The sequence below is a fragment of the Cimex lectularius genome, unplaced genomic scaffold (genome assembly GCF_000648675.2).
Source record: "Cimex lectularius strain Harlan isolate CLEC.00 unplaced genomic scaffold, Clec_2.1 scaffold41, whole genome shotgun sequence".
Taxonomy (NCBI): domain Eukaryota; kingdom Metazoa; phylum Arthropoda; class Insecta; order Hemiptera; family Cimicidae; genus Cimex; species Cimex lectularius.
Window position 1 is genome coordinate 292,124 of NW_019393011.1, and position 26,242 is coordinate 318,365.

Consider the following 26,242-nt stretch of genomic DNA (forward strand, 5'->3'; position numbering starts at 1 on the left):
TTTTTACATGTTTCCTTATAGGCGCATCATATGTCAATGACTCTGACGCTCTGAAAAGGTAATGTAATAACAACTATCTGTTAATTTGTAATATTGCACAGCCTTTAATCTCCAGAATATCTTCATGTAAATTTGTACGGGATTTACATTACAAAGAGATTGTATCAAAGATTATTGTCTCAACACACTACATTGTAAAATAAAATAAAAAAAAGTTATATGAACGCAAGCCATCACAAATAACTAATGTTAATAAATAAATACATAATAAATATGTATATAATAATTGTTAACATTGAATTTAACGATATAATTATCATGGCCTTTGTTATGAAGTACTATTAGAGAGTTATTTTGTAACTGAAAAGTACACATAAATATACCTTAGACACATTTAACTGATTAGGTTAATTTAGAATAAGACTGGTTGCAAGACACATAAAATTGACTAGAAACATAAATCTTCTCACAGTACAAACATATACACTTCATATCAATAAAAAAAGCTATTCATTATGAAGATGTAATTGACTTGCCAATGTGAGTTGGTTTTAAAAGTAAAAAGTACTTTAAGCTAAGAAAATTAATTTTATTTTTTGCTAAGTATTATCGATAAAGCTTAATAGTTAACAAAAGCAACATGTTATGGCAATTTGTAAAATGTTAATTATCTAATATGGAAGTTGCACTTGTTTAGTCTTTCGACCTTTATTAGCAAATTCTAAACCAATTCTTTGACAATAATTTATAGCTAATTTGTTTAGTTTATAACTTATAAATAGCAAATAAATTTTATTTGAGTACAGTAGAACCTTTCTTAACCAGCCTTAGATTAACCGGCCTATTTAATGAAGATGACTCACACATTGATTGTTTGATGAGCCTTTCCTAGCAAAACTTCCTGGAAAATATAGCAGGATGAGAAAAAGTGGCGACTTGAAAACAAATTTTTTACAGAAGAGGAAATAATCGGTACTGTCAGTACTGATGGTGAAAATGCAGTCGTGGAGGAATACAAAAACAAAAATAGGCAAAAAAAACTGCAGAAATTTTATTGCAACATGTCGAGCAGCAACAAGACTCAACGGCATTGTACGTCAATATCGAATGGTTAATATGAAGATAAAAATTAAAAATTCTTTGAAAGGTAAAACAGAAAAAAAGTTAAAATTTTTTTCATATTTTCAAACAATGTTATGTAGTAAAATGTACAATATGAACGTTCTGGAATAACACATTAAACCCTTCCTCACACTCAGGCGTCGTTCCAGAATGAGGCACCTCTTCTAGAAAAACCCCGCTTTTCAAAGCTTGTAGTAGGGTGGTGTTGGGGGATTTTGGAATTGAATCAGTATCACAATTTTTAGTATCACTTTGTCAACGTTACTGTAAAGATCATTTTTTTTATTTCAAGTTTTGGAAATTTCTAAAAAAATTTTGAAGAAAAACAATCTATGCTTCAGGAGTATACAAATCAGTGCTGTGTTAAGTTTTCACAGTTTATGTAAGTTACAGCCAAAAAATTCCACCCAATTGTTTTTTTGTTTTTTTCATTTTCTCGATAAAAGAAAACTCTGCTTTTAATTTGTCTCATTGTTCTTATCAATAGATATTTGTTTATGCCATGTTTTAAATTGGGAATATCAATTAGAGGTAAACAAATTAAATCCTTAATCCAAAAAAAAGATAAAAGGATTTTTCAATGTTTGCTTTTTACGAACTTTAGAATGTTTATTCAGTCTCATTTGAATTCTGAAGCAATTAACTGTTTAATTTTTATCTTTGTTTTCTTAATTTCAATTTTTAAACTTAAAAATGCCACTTAGTGCTGAGGATGTTGCGTGTGGTGTACCACTTATGGACATTCCATCAGGTATGCGGCTATTGCCATCGGTGTTCCCTACGAAACACTGCGACACGTTTTCGAGAAACTGGGTCTTACCGTAGAAGTCCCTGTTCTGGACACTCTAGGGTAATAGAACCACAGGATGACTGCTCTACGATCTGATGGGAGTGAAAGAGTAAGGGGAAGGCGAAATGAAAGGATCAAAGCCTGTAATTTTTGCCAGAGCCAGCCTTTTCAACGTAGCTCAGTGATGGTGTGGGTGGGAATTTCAATGGGAAGTCGCACAGAGCTGGTTGTAGTTCGTGGAAGGTCTTCGACCCATATATATGCTTGTTTATTCATGATATCTGATAAAATAAATATGTAGGTTATTTTTTGAACAAAAATTGATTTTTAATGGGAACCTCATATTAACAAGGGACCGAGATCCGAGATCCTGACCAGTTAAGAGATGTTCTATTACCATACAAAAATATTCTGGTCATTAAAGGTAAGAGTAGGCACTAATACATAGTAGTAGCGTAGTACTATATCAAAGAATATAAAGCCATAATTTTTTGTTCAAGTGAAGAATAGTATTTTTAATAATATACTAATTATAGATAATTTTGTCCAAACTAAAATAAAACAATGATAGTTTATAGAAACAATATCTTAAATGTAACATATAAATTGTGATTACCCGTTAACCAATTAAACTACATTCTGTACATTTCAAAAACTGAAAATTTAAACTTAAATGTTCACCTACTGTAAAATTCTATATTTATTATTGATTCAATTATAGTATAAAAACTGTGTAATTAATGATAACTTAATTAGGCCAATTTTAGGAGTTATACAAACACACAATAATACTATAGTAAAACTATCATTGTAATAATTGTAATACCTATATATAAAAACATTGTAACATCCTAAAAACCATCAAAAATTGATTTAATGCGTTCATTTCATTCTATTAAGAATATTTTAAAAGTATTTGGTAAACGGATTTCAGACTAGTTTCTCATTAATTGAGTGTACATAAAAATATATTAATAATACCTTGGCTTATTAGTTACAATTTACCTAAATCAGAATTGACAAGTGTTTCTGACATTGCATTTCATCATCATGCAAATCTATATTGTCGTTTCAATGATAGAAATCCAATCACAGAAAATTACATTAATACTTACAAGTATGATATGGCTACTGCTGTATGAATACTTCCGTTACGTTATAAAAATATAACCAACCACCATTTATAGAAACATTGGTGTACTTCGTATGTTCCATAAATATTAAAACATTCTTAATACCAGAAAGTAATATCAGCTTAAATAATACTTTTTAAAGACATGATGTTAAACCATCAAGATAAAACATAAAATGATTAATGTGATGTTTTAAAGTTATAAAGTTAACAACCTTAACAAAATTAACCTTCTAAGTACAATATGTTAACTATAGTGATTTTAATAATGTGATGAGAAAAGGATTACAATTTCTTTTCTATTTGCTTGTACCATCTAATAAATTAAGCGTCCTTTTCCTGCGTTTATCCAATAAAGGATTGTTCGAATTTTGAAGAGTTTTTATCCTAACGTGATCATAATCGACTCTCATTGTAGCTAGCGATCTCATCATTTCTTCTTGAACCTCTGGCCAGACCTCCTCACTTTCTTTCAACATTTGACCAGTATATAGTGGAGTCTCGGGAACTTCGGTATATTTCTAAAAAATCCACACATTAGATCCAAGTCAGAAAGTTTGAGTCTAATCAAAATTTTAAAAAAATGAGCAACATATGGTCTCATAAAATACGATCACATCTATTTACTGAGGTTAGTTAATTGTTAATAAAATATTGTTGTATTTTATTTGTACAGTTATTTTACAATTTTTATCATGTAACAAGAATTTTTTTAAAGGCGGCTTTTTCTATTATTCTATTATTAAAAGGCTTTGTCGAAAGAAACGTCCAAATATTTTACGTCAACTTTCTTTATTTTAACACCAAAAAGGAAAAGCCGAGGAGTTTCATGATGTTTTCTCAGTCTACAAAAGTGCACAAATACCATTTTGGACAAAGAAAATTTGAAACCCACATCGTCTGCTTTTCGTGACAATGTGTCAACAGCGTTTTGTAAAGTCCTTCCCACGTTTTGGAGATTTTTTCCAGACAAGTAAAAGCAAAGATCATCGACATTCATCGGCCTGACTATACGATCATCTATATTATCAGCCAGACCGTTTACCACAATAGCAAATAAAATGACAATCAGAACCGAACCCTGAGGAATCCCGTTTTCTTGAATTAACGTACTAGATAAGGCGGTACCTAATCGCACCTGGAATCTACTCATTTTGGGGAAGCTTTTTAAAAATTTAGCTATGTACTCTCTTAAACCCCAATCATAGAGTTTCTTAAGAATGCCAAATCTCCAGGTCGTATCGTATGCTTTTTCCAGGTCGAAGAAGACAGCTAAAGCATGCTCTCTCTCTCTAAGAAAGTGTTCTGAATAGCACTTTCAAGGAGCGCTACATGATCTTCAGAGCAAAAGTGCTTTCTAGACCCAGCCTGGTATTCTCGACAGAGACCTTTTTTCTCAATAAACCTTTTGTTAATTATGGCTTCCAATGTCTTGCTGAGACATTATGTTAGAGAAATAGATCTGTAATTTTCTGGGAGGCTAGGATCTTTAACCGGCTTAGCAATGGGTATCACGACCGACCCCCTACAGTTTTCAGGATAATATCCAGCACCCCATATTTCATTAAATAATTCCAAAAGCTTTACTTTTCCTTCTGGAGAAAGATTTTTAATCATGGAGTATGTGATTTCATCACTTCCCGGGGAAGATTCTTTCACCAAACTCAGAACAAGATCCAGTTCAGCCAAAGTGAGGAGAATGTTCCAAACTTCTTTGCATCAGTTGCAAAATTAAATCGTGTCTTCCTTCCTCCTCCTTTATCTGCCTGAAACGCTCCGAATACCAGCTGGAATTAGGAATAGATTCAAAATGACGAGCTATACGCTCAGCAATTTGAAACAGTTCTGTTATGACCATGTCTTCTGCACAAAGTATTAACATAATTGGGGGTTTTCTTTTGCCAGAAATTGCCCTGATCTTCCTCCATATATCTGAAGATTCCATACTTGGTGTTAAATTGGAAATTAAATATTTTATAGAATTTTGTTTGGCTTCCTTTATTACTCTTCTTTCTTTCGCTCTGGATTTACAAAAGTTTGACAAATTTTCATCAGTCGGAAACCTCTGCAGCCATCTTAAGGCCTTTTTCTTTGCCCTACATCGAATTCTCTGAGTACCCATCAGAAAACAGTAACATTCGATTTGGGTGAAAAGCAGTAAATTAGCCAAAATTCGAATGTTTCATGAATCGGACTGGGGTTGTTCTAATGTGACGGAGAATTCGATCACTAACAAACGAGGTTTGTAACGGAGAATTTTTTGATAGGGTGTCCAAGTTGTGAATTTTCGATAAAAATGTCAGAAATGGTGAATTTTGTGTACCACTTCACCTCCTAACTTTGAAAAGTTGCCAAAAATGAAATTTTCGGCCGATCAGGCTGGTTTTAATCTCATTAGACGCAGAAATTAATCCTCTACAGATTTTGTTTCGAACTGTTTTACTGTCAGGCTTTACTTTTTACTAACAATTTCACGAATAAGGTCAAAAAACGTGGTTTTTTGCCTGTAGCTCGGAACTGAAAGGTTTGCGGACACAGGTTCATAGGACCTTTTTTACTCAGCATTCAATTTCCTATAAGATCTGGAAGTGTGGCTGAATCGATTGGGGCCACCTTGTATACATATGTATATGTATATTGTATTTACTATCAATTAAAATAATTAATAAATAAATTGGTTCTTGGTTGAAGAAGTTGGAAAAGATTTTGTTTATAAGAAAAAAAAGAAAAAAGTTTGGAAAAAGCTTTTTTGCGAATAACTTGAAAACATCAGCACCTTTGAATTCAGCTTCAAAAATACTTCTAAAAATGTACATTGCTGAGTATCTTGCCATTTGAAATAGTAAAGTTCCTATTCACATCTTGTTTTCCTGGAGAGATATATAAACTTTTTGGTTTTTGCGAAACTCGATTAAAATAAAAGTTCTTGTGTCTCAGGGTTTTTCCAAAATAATTCCAATAAAAAAAACACTCACCGTGTATATTGTGTTACATGTAAAATAACTTTTTTTATTTTTTATTTTTAAATAAATTTTTATTTTTGGCTCACGAGAAGCTACAAAAAAAGACATGTGGCTTTCAGTTTTGCCTAAAAATGCCCCAATAAAAAATAAATAAAATTTAAAAAATAAGGGGAACGGAATTTAAACTCATCCAGTAAATGGGAAGAAATCAACAAAATCCAGACATCAATTAATTGACATTAATTTTTTTAACCTTTTAATGTTGAATGCAAATTAGCAAACAAAAATAATCAAAAAAATCTGGTATACAGAAACGACCTAACAGAACAGGAACGAACAATGTAAGAATATATGCAAATTTAATTATTGTGAATTTTAACCGTAGTCTGTGGGTGAAAAATGTGTAATTTAGTCGTTACCGATGGATCATTTTGGACTGTATGTCTTTGCTGGGCTGATTTGTCAGACAATTTTATAAAAGAAACTTGACTTCTGAAATATCACCCAGAACTAAAACAAAACGAAAAAACGCATCTGACAGAACAAACCCAGCAAGGATAGGCAGACCAAAATGAACAATAACGACACAATTACAAATTCAATTATAGTTGTAATACAATTAATTAAGGTTTTTAGTTGAGGTAAAAAAGTCAATGGCACGAGCGGGATTCGAACCCACGATCTTCGGCTTGATACGCCGCTACTCTACCACTTGACTTCGATCCACTCGGGCACTAACTTCCCATCTCAACCTCACCTTTTGAATTTTCCCTCCTTTTTGCCATTTTTCAAATGTCAAATGGGAAGTTAGTGCCTGAGTGGATCGAGGTCACGACAGCTCAAGTGGTAGAGCAGCGGCGTATCAAGCCGAAGATCATGGGTTCGAATCCCGCTTTTGCCATTGACTTTTTTATCTCAACCAAAAAACCTTAATTAATTGTATGATATTAATTGGTCAAGTGGACTACAAAACTAGTGATTTATAGTTCTAATGTTATTTTTGAAAGATTAAATTCAATTTTTAAAAAAATGGTATAGTAAAATATTTTCTATTAGACTGGTCTTATGTACTAGACTGGATATAATAATAAATGTACTAAGCATTATTTAAAATATAAAAAAGGTCATATTCCATTTTAATTAACAATATAGTTCAGTGGTGTATAAACAATGTATAAATATATAAAGAATTTATGCGATTAAATAAATTAATACATACTGCTATCCATTCATTCGACATAACTTGGTCTATAAAAAGTCGATCATCAGGATTGACACATAGCATACCACGAATAAGATCTTTAGCATCCTGTGAGACACTGTCCCATTCAGGGCTTGGGAATTCATACTGACCAGTTCTTATTCGCCTTTTCATGCCAGGTGATATTGCTTGGCCGTGATTACTAAAGAAAGGTGGAAAGCCGCACAACCTAAAAGATAAATTGGTAAAAATTAAACTGTTACATATTTTTATAACTTAAATAAGTTATTTTTGACTGCCTGCATTAGTGTTATTCAAGTTATACATAATATAGATTATTCATACCTAAAAGAAAACCTCTTGCAGTCAAAACCTAAGAAAATCAATTTAATAATATTTTTATAAAGTACCGCTAATACTCCAAAATTTAAATACACTATTAACAATTTTATAAAACAATGCATAATATATGCAATAACTATTACAAACAACACAAAAAAATTTGAACCCAGTCTTTTCAGTCTGAGCATCCGACAGTTTGGTCATTTCAGCCCTGAGCGCATGCAAAATGCAACAACACACTCAATAAGCAATCACACGAATAAATAAATTCAGACCTATATACATTGCATTAAAAGCAACGAGAAAGCGAACACCCTTGCAAGGAAAGGGGCTGCCACACCGCTGATAGGACTTGAACCCTTCTGTGACATAGGAACCCACATTGTTAACAAATGTCTCAGACAGAAGGACAAAAAGAAAATGAAGAAACAATGGAATTCACTCATTGGACATAGACAATCCAAGAATCTTCTAACCAATTTTGGTAAGAAAGAAATCTCAGAATGTGTCAAAGGAAGCAAGAACAAACTGTGAATCCTGACAGGATTTCTAACAGGACACTGCAGATTAAATGGACACTTAAAGAAAATTGGAACAATCCAAGACGGCACATGCAGATTCTGCAAGGAGGCGGAAGAGACACGAACACATTTACTAACAAACTGCAAAGCTACATTAGCCCACAGGAGGAAATGTTTTGGGATGTATAATGTGACCATAGAAGAACTTCAACCACTGAAACCAGGCCTATTTATCAAGTTTCTTGATGAAATAGGACTCACCGATGTGCTTTAGGCAGAGAAAGGGGGCTACAATAGCTCTTAAAGGGCGCAGTATATTACACCCCGAATATTACATCTTCATCTACATCTACATTACATTAATTCTATTTTGTAGATGGAGTACTCAAACTTTTATAAATATTCCGACATCAACCCAAGTCACATACACATCTCGGGGGGCGATGGGGATGTTATTCCACCATCAGCTCCTCCCTATTCACTCTAATAAATTCACTCAGTCAAACAAAACACAGAAACACAAAAAACTTATTTTGACGGCTGTATACAATAAAAAAATTCCCAATTCCCCTAAAAAGCAGAACAGAGGACCCTGAAACTCACTACTGTGTCTGAGAGCCATTCTTAAATCCGGCGGCATGCCTACACGCTCTCTGTATGGAGCCAAGGCATGACATACCGCTACTATGTGGGACACAAGGAGCAACTTTTCTCTGCATAAAGGGCACCTGTGTGGGCTTTGGCCCAAAAGCTGGTACCTGTTTGTCAGCTGTGTATGGCCAATCCTCAATCAAGTGAGGACGATCCCTCGTCTCCTGTTCCGGTTCTCTGAGGGCTATCTACCAGTCGTTCACTTTACTCGCAAGAACCTCTCTGACAACCCTGCCCACTGATGCTGCCATCTTTCTTTTATCATGTTTTTCACTCTTGCTTAGTGTCAGAGGGCCTGAACACGATGGTCCGATCTGGAAGGTGGGACATCCCGGCTTTTGCCGCCTCGTCCGCACGTTAGTTACCCTCCAGGCCGAAGTGTCCGGGAACCCAGGCAATAACTACCGTTTTTCCGAGAGGCTCCAGCTCCGCATATTTCTCTAACAAGAGCACGACGAAGAGGGTCCACAGAGAACCTGTCTCGTATAGCCAAGACAGCGCTCAGAGAGTCGGTACATACGAGGAAGGCTGAGCCCTCCTCAGTCCACAGTGCCTCGAGAGCGTGCCAAATCGCATATCTCTGCTGTATATAAGCTGCAATGAGGGAGCAACGACCAGAAGGTGCTATATACGGCATCATTGCCGATCTTGGACCCGTCTGTAAAAATCAGACAAAAACTGGCGTATCTATTTCTAAGTTTAATAAACTTAGCCTTGTAGAAGTATGGCAGAGTACACAATCTGAATAAGTTTGCCAGATCGTCGCGGACGAGTAAAGCCGGAAAGGTCCAAAGGGTGTCGGCCGGTCGCCCAGCTGAATCACTGTCCCCAGTGCCACTCCAGCCCCCAGTCTTATATTTAATGATGCTGAACTTTGTACGTGAAAATTGTAAATTAGACTGTAATGAAATATAATGTAAATAGACAATCATTTTTTCTGTCTAAGACCATCAAGTAATACCACAAAAAACCTTTTTATTACTGTACTTCTTGGGTTTCTTTTCAGGAACTAGACAACCATCAAACTCATTTTCTTTTTTAACTTTTTTTCTTTAGGTAGCCAAAAAGATACTAGCCCAGTTATGCCCTTCTTATAAAAAGCTTTTGGTCCCGAGACTTTAACTAGACAGCCATCAAGAATCTCGACAACCGTAAAGAAAACGAGTTTGATTGCTGTCTAGTTCCTGAAAGCAACCGAAGAAATATAAAAAGTCAACAGCCAAAAAATAGGAGTAAAAAAACTATTTGTTATTGTATTCTGAAATATTAGTTTTAAAGGGATTCAATTAAATAAAATACTGGATACTTACAAAATGTACATAATCACTCCAAGCGACCATATATCACAACTTTTATCATATTTTTCAGGGCCAAGAACTTCTGGAGCTAAAAACAAAACAACCTAATACTGTGATTGTTAACACTCGGAAAAAAAAATTAATTCCAACTACCTTGGTGAAGTATTTTTTATAGTTGGTAGTTTAATTTTTTTAGCTTAAATAACTTGTGATTGTCTGTATTAGTATTAGAAATTGCTAAAATCATAGCTAAAAGGAAACTAATATTGAGATTAAAATCTATAAAAAATTAAGTTGAATTCCATATTATTCAATTATCTAATTTGCTGCATAGTTCTTATTTAATTATGTAAAATTATTGTTGTGACTATTTCAGTAATTTACAATTCGATATTGTAAGTGAAAATTGTGAATTAGAATGTAATGAAATGTCTGAACAAACAAGCAGAAAGGAAGCTATCAAAAACTAGAGGTTTTTACTTCTTTTTCAATACAGGGTGCCACTAAAAAAGATCCCCTTTTTGTTAATTTGGTCAGTTGTTTCACTAAATTAGAATTTATTTATTAATTCAAAATTTTTAATTTTTCAGTTAAAAACGTTCTGTAACATATGCCAAACCTATCATGCATTGAATCTGGCAAAGTATTCAAGTACATAAAGTCCCAGGTAACCAGAAAAGTTCATGCTGGTTAAAGGATTAATAACTGCCACAATTAAAATTAGTTTAGAAATATTTTATTCAGAGAAATAGTCTCTGTCAGCATCTACCTTCTCCCAACAAGATACTAGCCCAGTTATGCCCTCCTTATAAAAAGTTTTTGATCCCAGAACTTTAAAATTCAATTTATCTCATTTTCCAGCTAGTGGTGATTATCAAAATATATGATCATATATTGATAAAAAAAAGGTGAATGTCAGATAAGGCCAGGTTCAGAGAGTACCAGTGGTAAGTGGACTTCCCAACGAAGCTTCATTATCGCCTCCTTTGTCATTCAGGTTGTACGTATGATTGTCCGGGTGTAAAATTACACATTTCCAGTGTACAAGAGCAGGTTGTTTCTGGGCCAGGGCAAGAGATACTAATTGCAGTTGGCTTGAGTAGATTTCTGCATGGTTTGGCCATATGGCAGGAGTTCATAATGCCCAATGCCAACCTCGCCAAACACAAAACATCACTTTTGTCGTGAATAATTTGGCTTTTGCGTCAATGGGACAGGGTAATTAAGCGACACCCAATTGTACCTCCTGGTGTTACTGTACAGGATCTATTTTTCAAAAGAAGTAAAAATCTGTAAGGTCAATGCCAGTCGGATACTGTGGTGCAGTAGCACATTCCAACCAAGTACCAACAATTTCTGTGGTATCTATAAAGGCAAAATGGGGCGAGTGATGGAAAACAAACCCTCATTTAGTCAATGATGGTCATTTTTGGCCAATTGCTTACTTTCATTGCTCCAATAGTGTACAGTATACACGGAAATTGATTGTTTGGTTGGGCAGATCATAAATAAAGCACACCCTTTCAATCCCACCAAACGCACATTATTTTGTTCAGTTTTTGGAATTGTTAATGATGATTCGCTATTTTCTCCAGAATTTTCTTCTCTGAAATTTACTGTAAAACACACAACTTTCATGGGCCATTTCCATTATGTTTTAGAGGGAATCACAGATGGAAATGCAGTCAAATAAATTCTTCCCAGCCAACATTTGAGGAATCCATTCATCGCTTGGACAAATATATCCGGCTTATCTCTGATGTGCTGAAATGCTTGCATGAAATAAGTGTGTCTACGGTATCTTGTGGTATTGAGTGCAGGTTATTTGTGACAAAAGCTTGCATTTGGTCATCAACGGTTGAAGGGCAACCAGAGCGCTTTGGATTTCCCAAATCAAAATTCCGGCTTTTGAACCAAGCAAACCACTTATGGATGGTGCTTTCTCCTAAAGCATTATCACCATAGGATCACCAATTTTCCTAACATTCTGAGCTGAGGTTTTCCCATTTAGGCAATTGAAAAAATAAATAAATAAATGATTAAAATGGACTCCATTTTAAATTAACAAAACACCTTGTAAAAATACGAGATTTTGAATGAAACTGATGAATAAAAACAACTTAAGAAAAATTCCCTTTTCAGAGTGAGTAAACAATTAATGATTAAAATAAACATTGCTCAAAACACAAGAGGTATAAAATTGAATCACTGAAAAATGTGACTGACTTATTTTACAACCTATTATTTCATAAGATAGTTGATATAATTAAATAAAAATTAAAAGCATAAACAACAGATAAAGGGAGTAACAAACCAACGTAGTATGGTGTGTAACAGGGTGTCTGCAGTTTGTCGCTTGTACAGACTTCTTTTGCAAAGCCGAAATCAGTCAATTTTAAAACACCAGTCTCATCTAAAAAAAAAAAAAAAAAAAAAAAACGAAAAAAAGATATTAACAAATTATAAAGCAACACATTGCGGGATGTTCTGTTCAAAATTTCCTCAAATGCAAATAACTCATCCCAATTAAAATTTCTGTTATAAAAAATATTTTTTAGGCTGTACCTCTAAATATACTGATATGTTGTTCTTTATTTACAATTAATTATTAAGAATTAAATTCACTAGTTTTCGTTATTATTGACCAATTAATATCTTTCAATTAATTAAGGTTTTTAGTTTAGATAAAAAAGTCAGTGTCACGAGCGGGACTCGAACCCACGATCTTCAGCTAGATACCACTTGAGCTATCGTGACCTCGATCCACTCAGACACTAACCTCCCATATCAACCCCACCTTTTGAATTTTCCCTCCTTTTTGCCATTTTTCAAATGTCGTGTAATCTATTCAATTCTCGGCGACAAATGAAATGGCCTCGGAGAGCTTTAATGAAGTACACTTCATTTTAAATCATTAAATTCACTAATTTTGTGGTCCGCTTGAACAATTAATATATTACAATAAATTAAGGTTTTAGAGGTCACGATAGCTCAAGTGGTAGAGCAGTGGCGTATCTAGCCGAAGATTGTGGGTTCTAGTCCCGCTCGTGACACTGACTTTTTTATCTCAACTAAAAACCTTAATTAATTGAAAGATTAAAAATTAATATTTCATAACTGGATTTTTAATAGAGTCGAAATCGAAGCAAACCATTGTTAAACCTTTTTAATATTTATTAATGTTAATTCAGTATTATTTCTTTGCAAAGCTATTTTTGTTTATGTTTTATTTTAATGCCTACTAACGTTATTACTTTTAAACAAGCTTAAATTGTTTCCACCTTGTAAATTTTACTAACTGTTATGAGTATATTTATTTAGGTTAATGTGAAATAATGGCTTATTTTATATTGAATAGGTGAAAAGGATGGAATGATATAATGCTGCATGACGGGGGAAATATACCACATGGGTTTGAAAAGACATATTGACTGCAGAAGACGCAACGTGTGCGTCATGCCAACTGTACTATCCTTATGGGTGCGGTGGACGCATTGTATGCGTCCTCCCATTTAAATATTTTAAACTCTCCCTACACTTCTTCCGCTACACAATTCTGGTCAAAATTATTTCAATTCAAAATATTAAAACAATTAAATAAATTATTTTCAAAAAATTTTATTAACTAAAATATCCTCCATCATTCTCAATACATTTCTCCCAATGTGAGGCTACTTTTTTTTATACCCTCTGAATAGAATTTTGAGTCTGTCTTGACGTAGGTTTTAGAAAAACATTTTGTTTATAGTGCCAACGTTTCGATCTTTATTGCACTCTCAACACGACACACAAGAATGACACATCTACCCAGAAAACAAACACTGAGCCCTGAAGATGATCACAATAAAGATCGAAACGTTGGCACTATAAAGAAAATGTTTTTCTAAAACCTACCTCACACCAGACTGCATTTCACAATCTCCAAATAATCACTGGCTAACAGTCACTAAAAACCGAACATTTAATTAGAATTTCGAATTTTTGTTCCATAATTTAACATCCCATAGGCATGTATGGCCAATAATAATATATATAATAATAATAATAATAGTCAGATTATATTATTATTACTATTATTATTATAACTGAAAGATTTTCTGCATGTTCATGAATAGTTGTTCTGGGTTTTTCTTCTACCAAAGCTTGCAGAACACCATCATCTAGGTAAGAAATCCTTCCACGACCATCTTTGTCTTCAAGCTCTAAAGCCTGCCTCTCGAAATTTTTTAAGCCATCTCTAAACAGTGCTCCCACTCACACTGCCATCGCCCCAGACTTCATTAGGCACCGTTCTGACTGAGTTTAAACTCATAAAACAAAATTACGTGAAAATCACGTGTTGACATCTTGGTAAAGACTGAATTATTCCCAAGTAACAAAATGCTACTGAGGTAAATAAAAAGTGTTGCCATTCGTACGAAAGAATAATCCATCAAACATTAACAGTTTATTAGAGGGGTAATTGAAAGAAAAAATGAAAACCTGCAACACATTCTGGACAGGGCAATATTTTACATGATAAATAGGATAGCCATAGGCAACCAAAATGGCTAAGCATAGGCTGCAATCATTGTGTCAAGGTCAAAGATATTTGAGATTGAGGAAATTTAAACATAACACATTGAATATGACAATTACCTGGGAGTGTGTACAGAAGATTTTCAGGTTTAAGATCTCTATGAGCAATATCCATATCATGTAAGTATTTTACAGCTGAACAAATTTCTTGCATTATTTGAGCAGCCTCTGAAAATATAGAAAATAAGAAATTATAAAAACACTGAAATATTTAATAATGCTATTGGTACGTGGAAATAAATGTTCAAATGACAAATGAAGTTAAAAAGAAAACTTTACTCAACTACAAGTTTAGTAGATAATAAATTCACTAATTTTGTGGTCCGCTTGACCAATTAATATATTACAATTAATTAAGGTTTTTAGTTGAGATAAAAAAGTCAATGTCACGAGCGGGATTCGAACCCACGATCTTCGGCTAGATACGCCGCTGCTCTACCACTTGAGCTATCGTGACTTTGATCCACTCGAGCACCAACTTCCCATCTCAACCCCACCTTTTGGCTCATGCCAATGACTTTTTTATCTCTACTAAGTTGGTGTCCGAGTGGATCGAGGTCACGATAGCTCAAGTGGTAGAGCAGCGGCGTATCTAGCCGAAGATCGTAGGTTCGAATCCCGCTCGTGCCATTGACTTTTTTACCTCAACTAAAACCCTTAATTAATTGTAGTAGATAATAAAGTTGAATTTTCTTTTCTGTTATAATTTCTAAACGATAAATATAACTACTTTTCTAAATTGTTAATATAATTTTAATATTAAAGCAAAAAACAGTTAATCCAGAACCTTTGAAGGTTTATTCATATACCTCTTTCTGTAAATGCTCCATGTGGCCGTTCTTGGATCCTTTGAAACAGTTCTCCACCTTGCATGCTAAACAATGGAATATTTGAAATAATGATACCACTTAGAAATTTTTTTTTTTTTTTAATTGTGTGCACATAAAATATTTAATTGTACAGAATATTAAATAAAATTTTGAAACTGGAAAATAGAAGAAAACGGCAATAGCCATGAAGCAACTTTCATGCAAAATTTATCTCATTCACATAATGGTTTAGTGCTCTAGATACAAGTGAAGGATCAATACATTTAGGGGTAAAAAAATATAATCGATTTCTGTACTTGAAAAGAAATCCAATTCACCAGGAATGTACATGAAATTAGACCATTTTACAAGGCATAGTTATTAGTTTTAACTATCAATCATAAATCAGAGAATGAACAAAATTATAAATAAATTTCCCTTTGTATCTTGAAGTAATAGCATTTCAGAAACGAAATGCAGGAAAGTCAAATTTTGCTTTGTGATCTGTGTATTTCATAAAATGTATGGTACAAAAACTCATAAGATCATAATTAAACAGGTAACCAGAAAAGTCCGTGTGAGTTTAAATGATTTAATTGTCAGAATTCAAATTAGTTGCCCTTCTTATAAAAGTCTGGGACCTGGGAATTAAAATTTAAATTCAGCTCGTTTCCAGCTGTTGGCAATTATCAAACTCCTGATTGGGTATATCAGGAATTTTGTACTTTTCTTAGTCCATTGCAAAGAAAAGGTGAAAGTCAGATGAAGCCAGGTCTGGAGAGTATGCAAATGTTTAGACACTGAAGCTTACTGTGAAGATTCCAAAAAGGAATCTTAAACAGATTTTTTTAGAAATTAAATTCATTGTAAATATTAAGATGGAAGGAAAGGATATTTCAGCTAATTTTGGGGAAGCGTATTATGTAAGATTGGTCAATCGGAAGTGTCCTAGAATCTTGGCAGCTGACCTAGTCTTTCACAAAAACCCGACACAGCAAAACAAAGCTGGTGAAATAATAACTAACAACTGGGTGTTCACGATTGAGAAATATCGATGGCGATCCTGGGCAATCGCCACAAAAATATTTACTGTTGTGCTGACAAGTGGCCTTATTGCTCAACCCCTAGGATTGGCTAATGCTCAGATTCACCTGGAAAAGCTCAACAACCTGGGGGAAAATTTGGGCAATCGGGTCACCAGGAAGCATAACAGTATTTCCTAAGCTACGGGTTCCCCCTCCTCCTAGACCGATAGGCTTAAATACTATCCCTAAAGAAATAGAAGCAGTCGAAAAGTCAAGAAGTTAAGAAGGCCGGTGTAGTGAAGAGGGCAGGCTCAGTCAGAGTCAGAGAAAAGGACTGGTGTGGCCATGGCAGCCATGGAGAGAAGAGTCAGTCAGAGTCAGAGAGGAGAGCGAGAGAGTCAGAGGCAGACAGGTGAACTGGTGGGGCGTTGTAGTCAGCATAATCCGCGGCATCTGGATCAGATAGCAGTCGGCATCGATGCCAGCATTCCAGTTCTGTAAGTACAAGATTTGTCAGTCAGTTGGCATGGGAACTGGAAAACAGTTGGGGCGATTTCGAGGCTGCATCCAAATCTTGAATAATACGTTTCTCAAGAATTAAGCCGATAGGAATAAGAAATCTGTTGGGAAGCTTGGGTGTATCTATTTATATACAGAAGTATTTATTTAATTTATAAGTAGTATTGATTAATTATTTAGAATTAAGTCATGAATTGTATAATAGGAATAGACAATTGTTAATTACAAGTAGGGTCGGGAATCCGATGGAGGAAACCTTGTTAATTTTGAAGTAAAAAGGGCAAGGGAGAGGTGTACCTGTCCCAAGCCTAAAAAGGATAGTCTGGCGAATTATGTGTCGGAAATGACCAGGGAAGTATGGGACAATCCAAACCTCTGTCAGTACTGATATTGACCACTGATCACGGGAGTGTGACTGAAGCTTCAGAGGTTGCTAAAGAACTGACATAGCACTTCATCATGGTGTCCAGTTCTGAAGCATATTCCAACAAAGAAAAACCGGGTGTAACTACTGATATTGATTTCGGCAGCGGCACCAGTGAATTGTACATGCCGCTGATGATGGGAGAGTTTGAGTCCACATTGGGGCACACCTGGAATTCAAGCCCCCGAGTGTGAAGTTATTCTATATGAAATGCTTCGCCATCTTCCCTACGGTGGATCAGCGGCGCTTGTTGGACTTGCTCGTGCTTGTATCCCGATCGTTGGCAGGCAAGAGGCACTCATCACACCTATCTTTAAAGAGGGTAGGGACCCTAGTCTGGTTACAGACCAATTTTGTTGACAACTCGCTTGAGTAAGGTCCTGGAGTCCATGGTGACGGTCAACTGAACTGGCACCTAGAGATGAAGGTATTTTACAGCCAGTATCAAGCGGGATTCAGCGATAAACATTGTGGCTGCAAGAGCTGAGGAAACCAGGTTTTCTTTCTCTACGTTGAAAACAGTGTGTATCCACTTTTGCAGATTGAGGAGGGCTCATACATAGCCCAACTTTGCCTGAGGGGCACACCTGTGCGGTATGTGGAGAAGGTGCGGTTCCTCGGCCTCTTGTTTGATGAGAAGTTGAGATGGCAGGCACACATTGACGCCGTCGAGGTTCAGAGCAGGAAAACCCTCTCACTGTTAAAATTTGTTGGTCATTTTAGGTGGGGAGTGGACAGGGAGACCCTGTTAAAAATGTTTGACTCACTGCTTTGTTTAAGAATCTTTTATGGGTGTATTATTTACTCCTCAGCCTAGAAAACACGCCTGAGAAAACTCAATAGGCTCTACTATCAGGGTCTCAGAACAATCTTGGGAGCGTTCAGGACCTTGGCCAGGCTGTGCTGCATGCTGGGGATCGTGCCTCCCAAACTTCAGAGAGAGCAGCTTACCCTCGGTTACATGTCTGGATTCTTGGCCAAGCTGGGGCACCCTCTTGCTAGGACGATCCTCGAGTGCCTATACAAAGTTGTCTATGACACGACCGCTCAGGATTGGCTTCAGTGAAGCCTTGGGGAGGGCCAGACTGGCGCTGGCGACAGTGCTTCAGTTAGATGAACAATTGACACCTCTTGACCTTTCCAGCTGTACTCGTCTGCGATGATCTGGTGGACTTGCCTACATTGTGTACTCCGCCATACCTTTAAAAGGCTAAGTTCCTTGAACTTAGAAATAGATACACCAGTTTTCATCTGGTTTTTACAGGTGGGTCCAAGACTGGCAATGGTGACATGTGCCGTGTATAGCAAAGGGATTGGCCACCTTCTGGTCACTGCCCCCATTGCAGTGTATACTCGGCAGAGCTATATGCGATTTAGCACCCTCTCGAGGCGGTATGAAATGAGAGGGGCTCGGCCTTCCTCATAGGTGCCAACTCCCTAAGCACTATTTGCAGTTCTCTGCGGATCCTCTTGTCATGCTCTTGGTAGAGAAATACGCCAAGCTGGAGCTCCTTGGAAAAAAGGTGGTTGTTGTCTGGGTCCCCAGACACATCGTCTGGGTCCCCAGACACATCGTCTGGGGGGTTACGAGGGTTACAAACGTGCGGATGAGGCAGTGAAAGCCGGGACATCCCACCCCCCCAGACTGGACCATCATGATCAGGCCCTCTGACGCCACGCTAGCAATGAAAAACAGGCAGCATCAGTGGGTGGGGTCATCCAAGAGGCTCTTGTGAGTCAAGAACATGACGAACAAGTAGCTGGCCCTCAGAGAACCTGAAACTGAGACAGGGGATTGGCCAGACGCAGTTGACAAATGGGCACCTGCTTTTGGGCCAAGGCCTGTGCAGGTGCCCCTTAGGCAGAGAAAGGGTGCTCAATATGTCCCACATAATAGAGGTGTGTCATGCCTTGGTTCCATACATAGAGCATGTAGGCATGCCACCGGATTTAAGAACGGTTCTCAAGCACAGCAGTCGTTTTCTGGGTCCCTGTTGTTTTTTAGAAAATGTGGAGTTATTTTATTTCACTGTATATAGTTATATTCTATGTGTTTTGTCTTTATGTGTTTTGGGTTTTGTTTGAGAGCGTATATCTATTAGCGTGAGTGGTGAGGGGTAATGGTCAAATATAGTGCCACCAACGCCCCTCCAGTAGTGTGTGTATCTAGGGCCAATGGTGGAATATTTATAAAAGTACTTCTTCGACCTTAATTTATATTAGATTTTTAATAATGAATATGTACAGGTCAATAGGGGAATATCCAGTAGTCCACCAACTAATCAGAATGAGTACTACGTATTAGACTAAATTGTATATTGCATGCATTTGGAGATGAAATGACCTAGCTGTCAGAGCCTAACCCTGTTGGTAGGGAAGCAATTATCTCCAGGGCATTTCACTTAAGGGGGATACCAGCGACTCAGCCACACAACAGAGTGGGTGAACTCCCTGATGTACAGACACTAAGGTCAGCACATCAGGATGAATGTCCTTTATGAAGACACTTATCTTTTTGGTATTAAGCGATATAAACATCTAATCCTCCTTTGTAAGTAGAAATGGTGATTAATGATATTAAAACAATGAAAACCACACGAACTTTTCAGGTTACCTGGTAAAAACAAAAATTATAAATTTCTAAGTTGTATTTGTTTAAAATTTCAAATATCGTGTAAAATATACACATAAAATTCATGAATTACATCATCAACAGCTTTAGCTTTTATTTTTATTTTATTATTTTTTATCTGGTCTTAACAGATAAGATTGTGTATTGCAATGATAATCATTTGTGGACATTGTCCGGGGATATCGGTAATTTTGCTAGAATCTAGCTAGACAAACAAGTTGTGATATGAGTATTTAAAATCACCGACTTAACTCCCAAAATATACTTTGGTAGTCATGTTATTATATTATTGCACTTCAACAAGTGTTATGCTTTAGAAAAACAACAAACCATTAAAACAAAAGGACAAATATTACATTTAAACAATTTGCAAAAATTGTATCTATGTATTAGGAAAAGTAAATAAATTATCTCTTTGATTAAAGAAATGTTGCAATAAATAAATAAATATTCTAATTCATAGTTTGATCTTTTAAACTGCTCAACAATTACTGAAATAAATGTCTTATTTAAATATAAATATATTTATTTTCAAACACATAATTTCATTTTGTAATTTACTGGCAATTGCTTATACTTATGTTTGTCTCATAAAAAATGCAAAGACAAGCCTGGAAGCAAAACAAGAATCTATGAATATTGAAGAGGTAAAACAATTCACATACCATTCCATTACAACTAGAAGGCATTTTTTTCCTAGATATGTATTCTTGTAAACATCTATAATGCTGACAATATGACGAAAACCACTTACTCTCCAATGAAGTTCAACTTCTCTCCTTGCTTTTACAGAATCTTGAAGAACCTAACAAACAATAAAGAAAATTATCCAATTAATTAAAGAAAAAAGTATAAATAAGAATATTATCACGATATAAAATAACTGATTTATTTTTATATATGCCATTACTTTGGATGACTATGGAATATTTGCCATGCAAACAAAGATAAAAGAGGATGAAGGTAAGTGTTGTCATTTTAGGAGGTAGTTGATGGTTTATGATAAATAAAAATAAATTCACTTCTTGTCAAGTTAAACATAAGAAATGCAAGTCTTCTTGAGGTTTGCGGGTTCTTGGTTATTCCGATTATTTTATTCTGTTGGACATGTTTTGTCATTTTGAATACTAGGTTTGTGTTCAATTTTATCTTTTGTAATGGGTATTTCAACTATGAGGTTATATAGTGCCTCACAGTGCCAGTGTTTTAGAGGAAAAAAAGCCCATTTGTAACTCAGGGCTCGGGATTTGAGCTCAAAACCTTTACCTCACGGTAATGGGCGCCGTGTTAACCCATAACTACTGAGGCCACCAATGTCTTTATCCTTTTGTAAATACATTTTTCTTTTGAATACACAATTGGCAAAATAACACACAAAACCACCACTAAAGTCAAAAAGGCAGACCAAAATGATTGGTAACAACTATATTATAAATAAGAGTAAAGCTGGTCCTTGTCTTAATACAAGTTGGAATAAATGAGTTGAAAATAATTGTTAAAATAAGTTAAGGCAATAGCGTAAAAAATTTTGAATGTATTTTTTTTTAATGTAGGCTGTAAATCTGTTGGCTCGCCAACCCAAGGAATGTTTCCCAAAAACCTGAAGGGTGTAGAAAGACGTCAAGAGAATAGCAAGAGGGAATCTTGACATACGTCATAGACAGGGCTAATCAAGTTGCCCGGCCCAAAGCAGGACTAGTCGACTGTCAACTGTCTCGGAAGCAGTGGAAGGAAGCCGAGTTGGACATTTCATCAGCTAGACTAAGGTGAGTGAAGACATCCAGACCTAGACGAATCGAATAGAGTCAATTGTCGAATAGAGTTGAGTGTAAGACGCAGCAGAAAAGAGGCTCACTCAGTCAGTGAGAGTATTCAGTCAGCCAGAGCCAAAAGGAGACAGCCTTGCCTTCCTCCCAAACATCTAGTCGAATTTTACTCTCATTTTGTCGGGTACCATTTTAGTCAACTCATTTATTTTATTTCTCTCCATAATTTTGTGCTGGCTTCTTCTTAGAACTGGTTTTATTTCCTTCCTTTCCTACGTAAGTAAGAGTGGGACATCAAGAGTAATATCCATCGGTGTTGTGGAGCAATGCATTGTCTCTGTTATATTGTCACATGTGCACCACCTAGGCTTGAGGTCTACCACTTTATGAACAGACACTCCACCCACAGCTCACAATGACCCAGAGGCCACCCAAGTCCTCCAAGGTTCTTAACCTGACGAGGCTGAGGGTATAAGGCTGGCCTGGATCAGAGACCATCAGAGACAGTTAGATAATTACGTCACTTTCAGATGAGGATGTTATTTGATTCAACTAGTTGAACGAATGGGTGTTAAGGAGTATAGCCATGTAGCAGATTGGGAACCGCTCGAAGCCCTTCACCTCCACCCAGTAGGGTGGGTGGCCAGCAGGCAAAGAGGTGCTTACTGGTTGAAAACTCCACTCATTCATCCATCATGCCAGTGACCTAGATGAACCAACTAAGTTCACCATAGAAAACATTGCAATTGTAAGTTTCAGTGTGGAACAGTTCATTGAATAAAATCATATTAGTACCATGACATGGGGCATGAAGTGTGAGAAGTGGAGTGATAAAATTTAAAGGAAAGTGGCACAGCAGTTGTTGGACTGGGCTTCCTCCTTTTTTGCTTCTCTTATTGCAAGTAACGCTCCTCTTCCTCCGTTACTGATCTCCAGTTAGGAAGAGAAGTTGATCCACAGGTTGCCTGGTGTGACACTTGTGTGAACCAGCCAAGAAAAAGTCTTCACATGGCAGTCAACCAACACAACTTAGTCGAATCAACTAAACTGCTTCATATGAAAGAGATTTAAGATAGAGAGTATGAGTCAGACTGAAGCATCAGATTCAGAATCTATGTCTAAGTCAAATACTGTGACACCCATCACCTGAGTTTGGAGGTTAAGTCTTCTTGAGTTTGTCGACAGAAGAGGGCCTCCATCCACTGCCTTCAAGACTTACAACCTCGTCCAACAACATTCCTCCCCCCCCATAAAGTCAGTACGCTGAGAAATAAAACTGATCACAAGCCAGTGATGAATGGCCACCCTTTAAGCCCGCCGCAAATTGAACCCAGCCCACGGACAGCACACGCCCAGCCCAATGCCCAACACATCCCATGACACTCCACGTTTTGTTGAGGTACCGCATATTGAACCCAGTACTGGCCCAGTAACGATGTCCTCTTTTTGGCAAATACTTCTAGATTTAGAATCTGAGTCCGAAACTGAGGAATTTGTTTTATTGTGTTTGTTATCCAAAAAAAGAAAAAAAAAGAAGAAGTGCCTACTTAAGTGCGCGAAGTATTCATGGAGAGTATTTGGTATCTGAGGAAGTTCCAGAAAACAGGGGTTGTTTCCGGCTAAACAGAACGCAGTTTCATTTTCACTTTCATTTTCGTCCTTATGTAATCAGGATGACTTGTATCATACAAAATGGGACTATCCCGCACAATTTCTATCAAACTTTCGTCAAGTTCCATTATTTCCTTAAACCCACGACGTGAAGGACACACGAAATCTGTGCGGCTGTCACAAATGAACCACGCGTGGTTGAAGACAAACTGGGCTGGCCGTGGAGTGGGTTCAATTTGCGTCACATCATCTAGAACTGCGTTTCACAGAAGAGCCCACATGTGGGCTGGGCGTGTGCTGTCCGTGTGCTGGGTTCAATTTGCGGCAGGCTTTAAACTTTACACCATTAGGCCATCTTTCCCATACAATATGATGGGATGATATCCAAGGGTATGAGAGACAGAGACGTGTATCACAATATTAAGATACCTCTTTGTAGACGTTGCAGTTTGTTTTGTGGCTTTGTACAGTACTTTTGGCCACCACCAATACGACATCCTGGGGTTTATTCCCCAGTTTTTGCAACCTAATCTGACCTGCTTAGTAGCTTGCATTTGTTGACAATGTCCAGATTTTTTCAAGAATTTAACATCCACACAGCTGAGACATGTCATATAGAAACTTAAACATTAAAAAAAAATTTAAACATTAAAAATCTAAACAGATATTAAATTAAAATTTTAACCTGTCAACATAAACACCATGAGTGTCATTAGCATGGTCTCCTAATAAGCTTAAAAAGTAAAATAATAAATAAATAAACTCAACTTAATAATTAGGGGGAAAAGTCACCAACTATGAAATGAATAGGCCAAATGGGCTTGTTCTAACTAAAACTGTGAACCACTTTCCGACCTATTCACATCCTAGCACACACAATAATATTATTTAAATGTTTAAAAATATTAACCTTGAGTGCGTAGATAATTCCGGAGCTTTTCTGAGAACATTGTACGACTTTTCCATTGATTCCCAAACCGAGGACCGTGTCGGTAATTTCGTAGTCGTCCAGAATTGAATTCACCTTTGCGTATTTGAATGCCCCCGTGTTCAACCTGAACGCAATTTCGTCCATATTTCAACAAAAATAAAATAATATACAAATACTGGTAAGAATACAACGAATTTGGGGTCGATATCAAAGTTGTAACCTTCTATTACGGGTTAAAAGAAATGAATGAGGATTGAGGATAGCTGAAGTTGAGGATTGAAGAGTAGGTATTACGCTTCATGGTACTATCGATACACACGATGACTCATTTCAGTCATTCGGTTTCACGATCCAGACCGTTTGTGGGAGAGACCAGCGAGGCAGATACATAACTCGTCTAGACGAGAAGTCTAGAATTGCAGAACATGGCCAACAGACCGGCGATTTAACAAACAAAAATTAAAAATAACATCCAAGGGTCCAATAGATCAAATTACGCCCAGCAAAATAATTATAGACACCCGATAAAAAACTTCAAATAATATGAACTTGCCATTAATTATCCCAACAAAAGTATATGCATATAATTTTTTTAAAGGTACAAATTAAGCCCCCTTACATGTAAGACTTAGAAATAAATTTACTTTTATAAACATAGTAAAGTAATAATCATAGCATCATGCAATACTTGGTTGAAAATTTATATTATTTACTTCTGTATTGTACAATTAATTTTACTAATCAACATATGTTTTATAATTCACCCAGGCTCTGAGGATGACCCGAATAAAGGTCGAAAAATGTTTCAAAAACATGAAAAAGTTGTTTTTCTACAGTACTTCATTTCTGACCGCTCCTCACAAATTAATGATCATACCAGTAATAATAATTCGCACTCTCTTAAAACCTATAAATTATTTTATATTGAATTCCAATGCTCTAACTACATGCTCTCTTCTCCTCTACACAGAATGATGATCAAGAGTAACATCTGCAATAGCATTGACTTCTTCAATAGTTCTGTGCAATCTGTGAAAAACCGTATCCTACAACCTTAGTTGAATGCTTTTATATTTCATACTGTACAAAATTATTACAATTTATTTCATTTACTGGTTCAACTAATTCTCGCACTCTAGTCTTATTATATATTTACAAAGAGCATTATTTTCATTAAATATGTACCTAATTATTGTAGTTTCAATTGTCTTTCAGCTTTATTTTGTTTCCTCTGCCTTATTTGGTTAGTAATTATGTCTATCATTTTTGTTGTTGAGTTTTTACTCTTTAATCGTATTTTTATATTTATCATTTATATTTACCATTTATATTATTACCATGTATATACGTCCTTATTCTTTTTATATATATTATTTGTATTTTTACATACATTATTTATATTTTTTTGTTATTGTAAAATGTCTTTTTTTATAGTGGATTTCGATCCGTAAATAAATAAATAATAAAATATAGTAAACAATAATTAAGGTTAATGTTAACATCAAAAGTTTCTGAACTTCTGTTAACCGCACAAGTAAAAAAAACTTCAGATCTTCCGAGCAGCAGGTAACCAATCTACCTCACAATCTCAAACCATAGTTTTGATATTGTCATATGTGCATTACATTTTTCACTATAAATTGTAGATGTATCAATTTTTTTTCTTTAAGCTGTTGCTTATATAATCTGTGGTCAAGTTTTTAAAAACTTGGAAAAATAACCAACTCTCTTGCATATATCGAATATATTTCAGGATTCACACATCCCCTCTTCAGTGATAACTTTCGCCTTGTGAGGGGATTTTCGCCTATACTTGTGATATTTCTTGTGCATCCTTCTGATAGCTAAATTCATGGTTTCCGTGGTACTCTTTTAAGTTGGTTCTCTTCCTACCTTGCCAATAGAAAACAATAAATTAAAATCCTAT

The 26,242-nt window shown here is 35.8% G+C and overlaps 1 protein-coding gene across 1 annotated transcript; it reads right to left on the bottom strand.

The window, feature by feature from the left end:
• Positions 1–1,766: 1,766 nt before the first annotated feature.
• Positions 1,767–24,973, bottom strand: LOC106665318 (MAP kinase-activated protein kinase 2). The gene is made up of 8 exons (XM_024229794.1): positions 24,295–24,973; positions 20,673–20,812; positions 15,408–15,472; positions 14,659–14,766; positions 12,335–12,433; positions 10,033–10,108; positions 7,227–7,437; positions 1,767–3,565 (listed from the first exon to the last, which is right to left on the bottom strand). Exons 1-8 carry the CDS (start codon positions 24,457–24,459, stop codon positions 3,344–3,346), a joined length of 1,086 nt encoding a protein of 361 aa, XP_024085562.1. The 5' UTR covers positions 24,460–24,973; the 3' UTR covers positions 1,767–3,343.
• Positions 24,974–26,242: the final 1,269 nt, after the last annotated feature.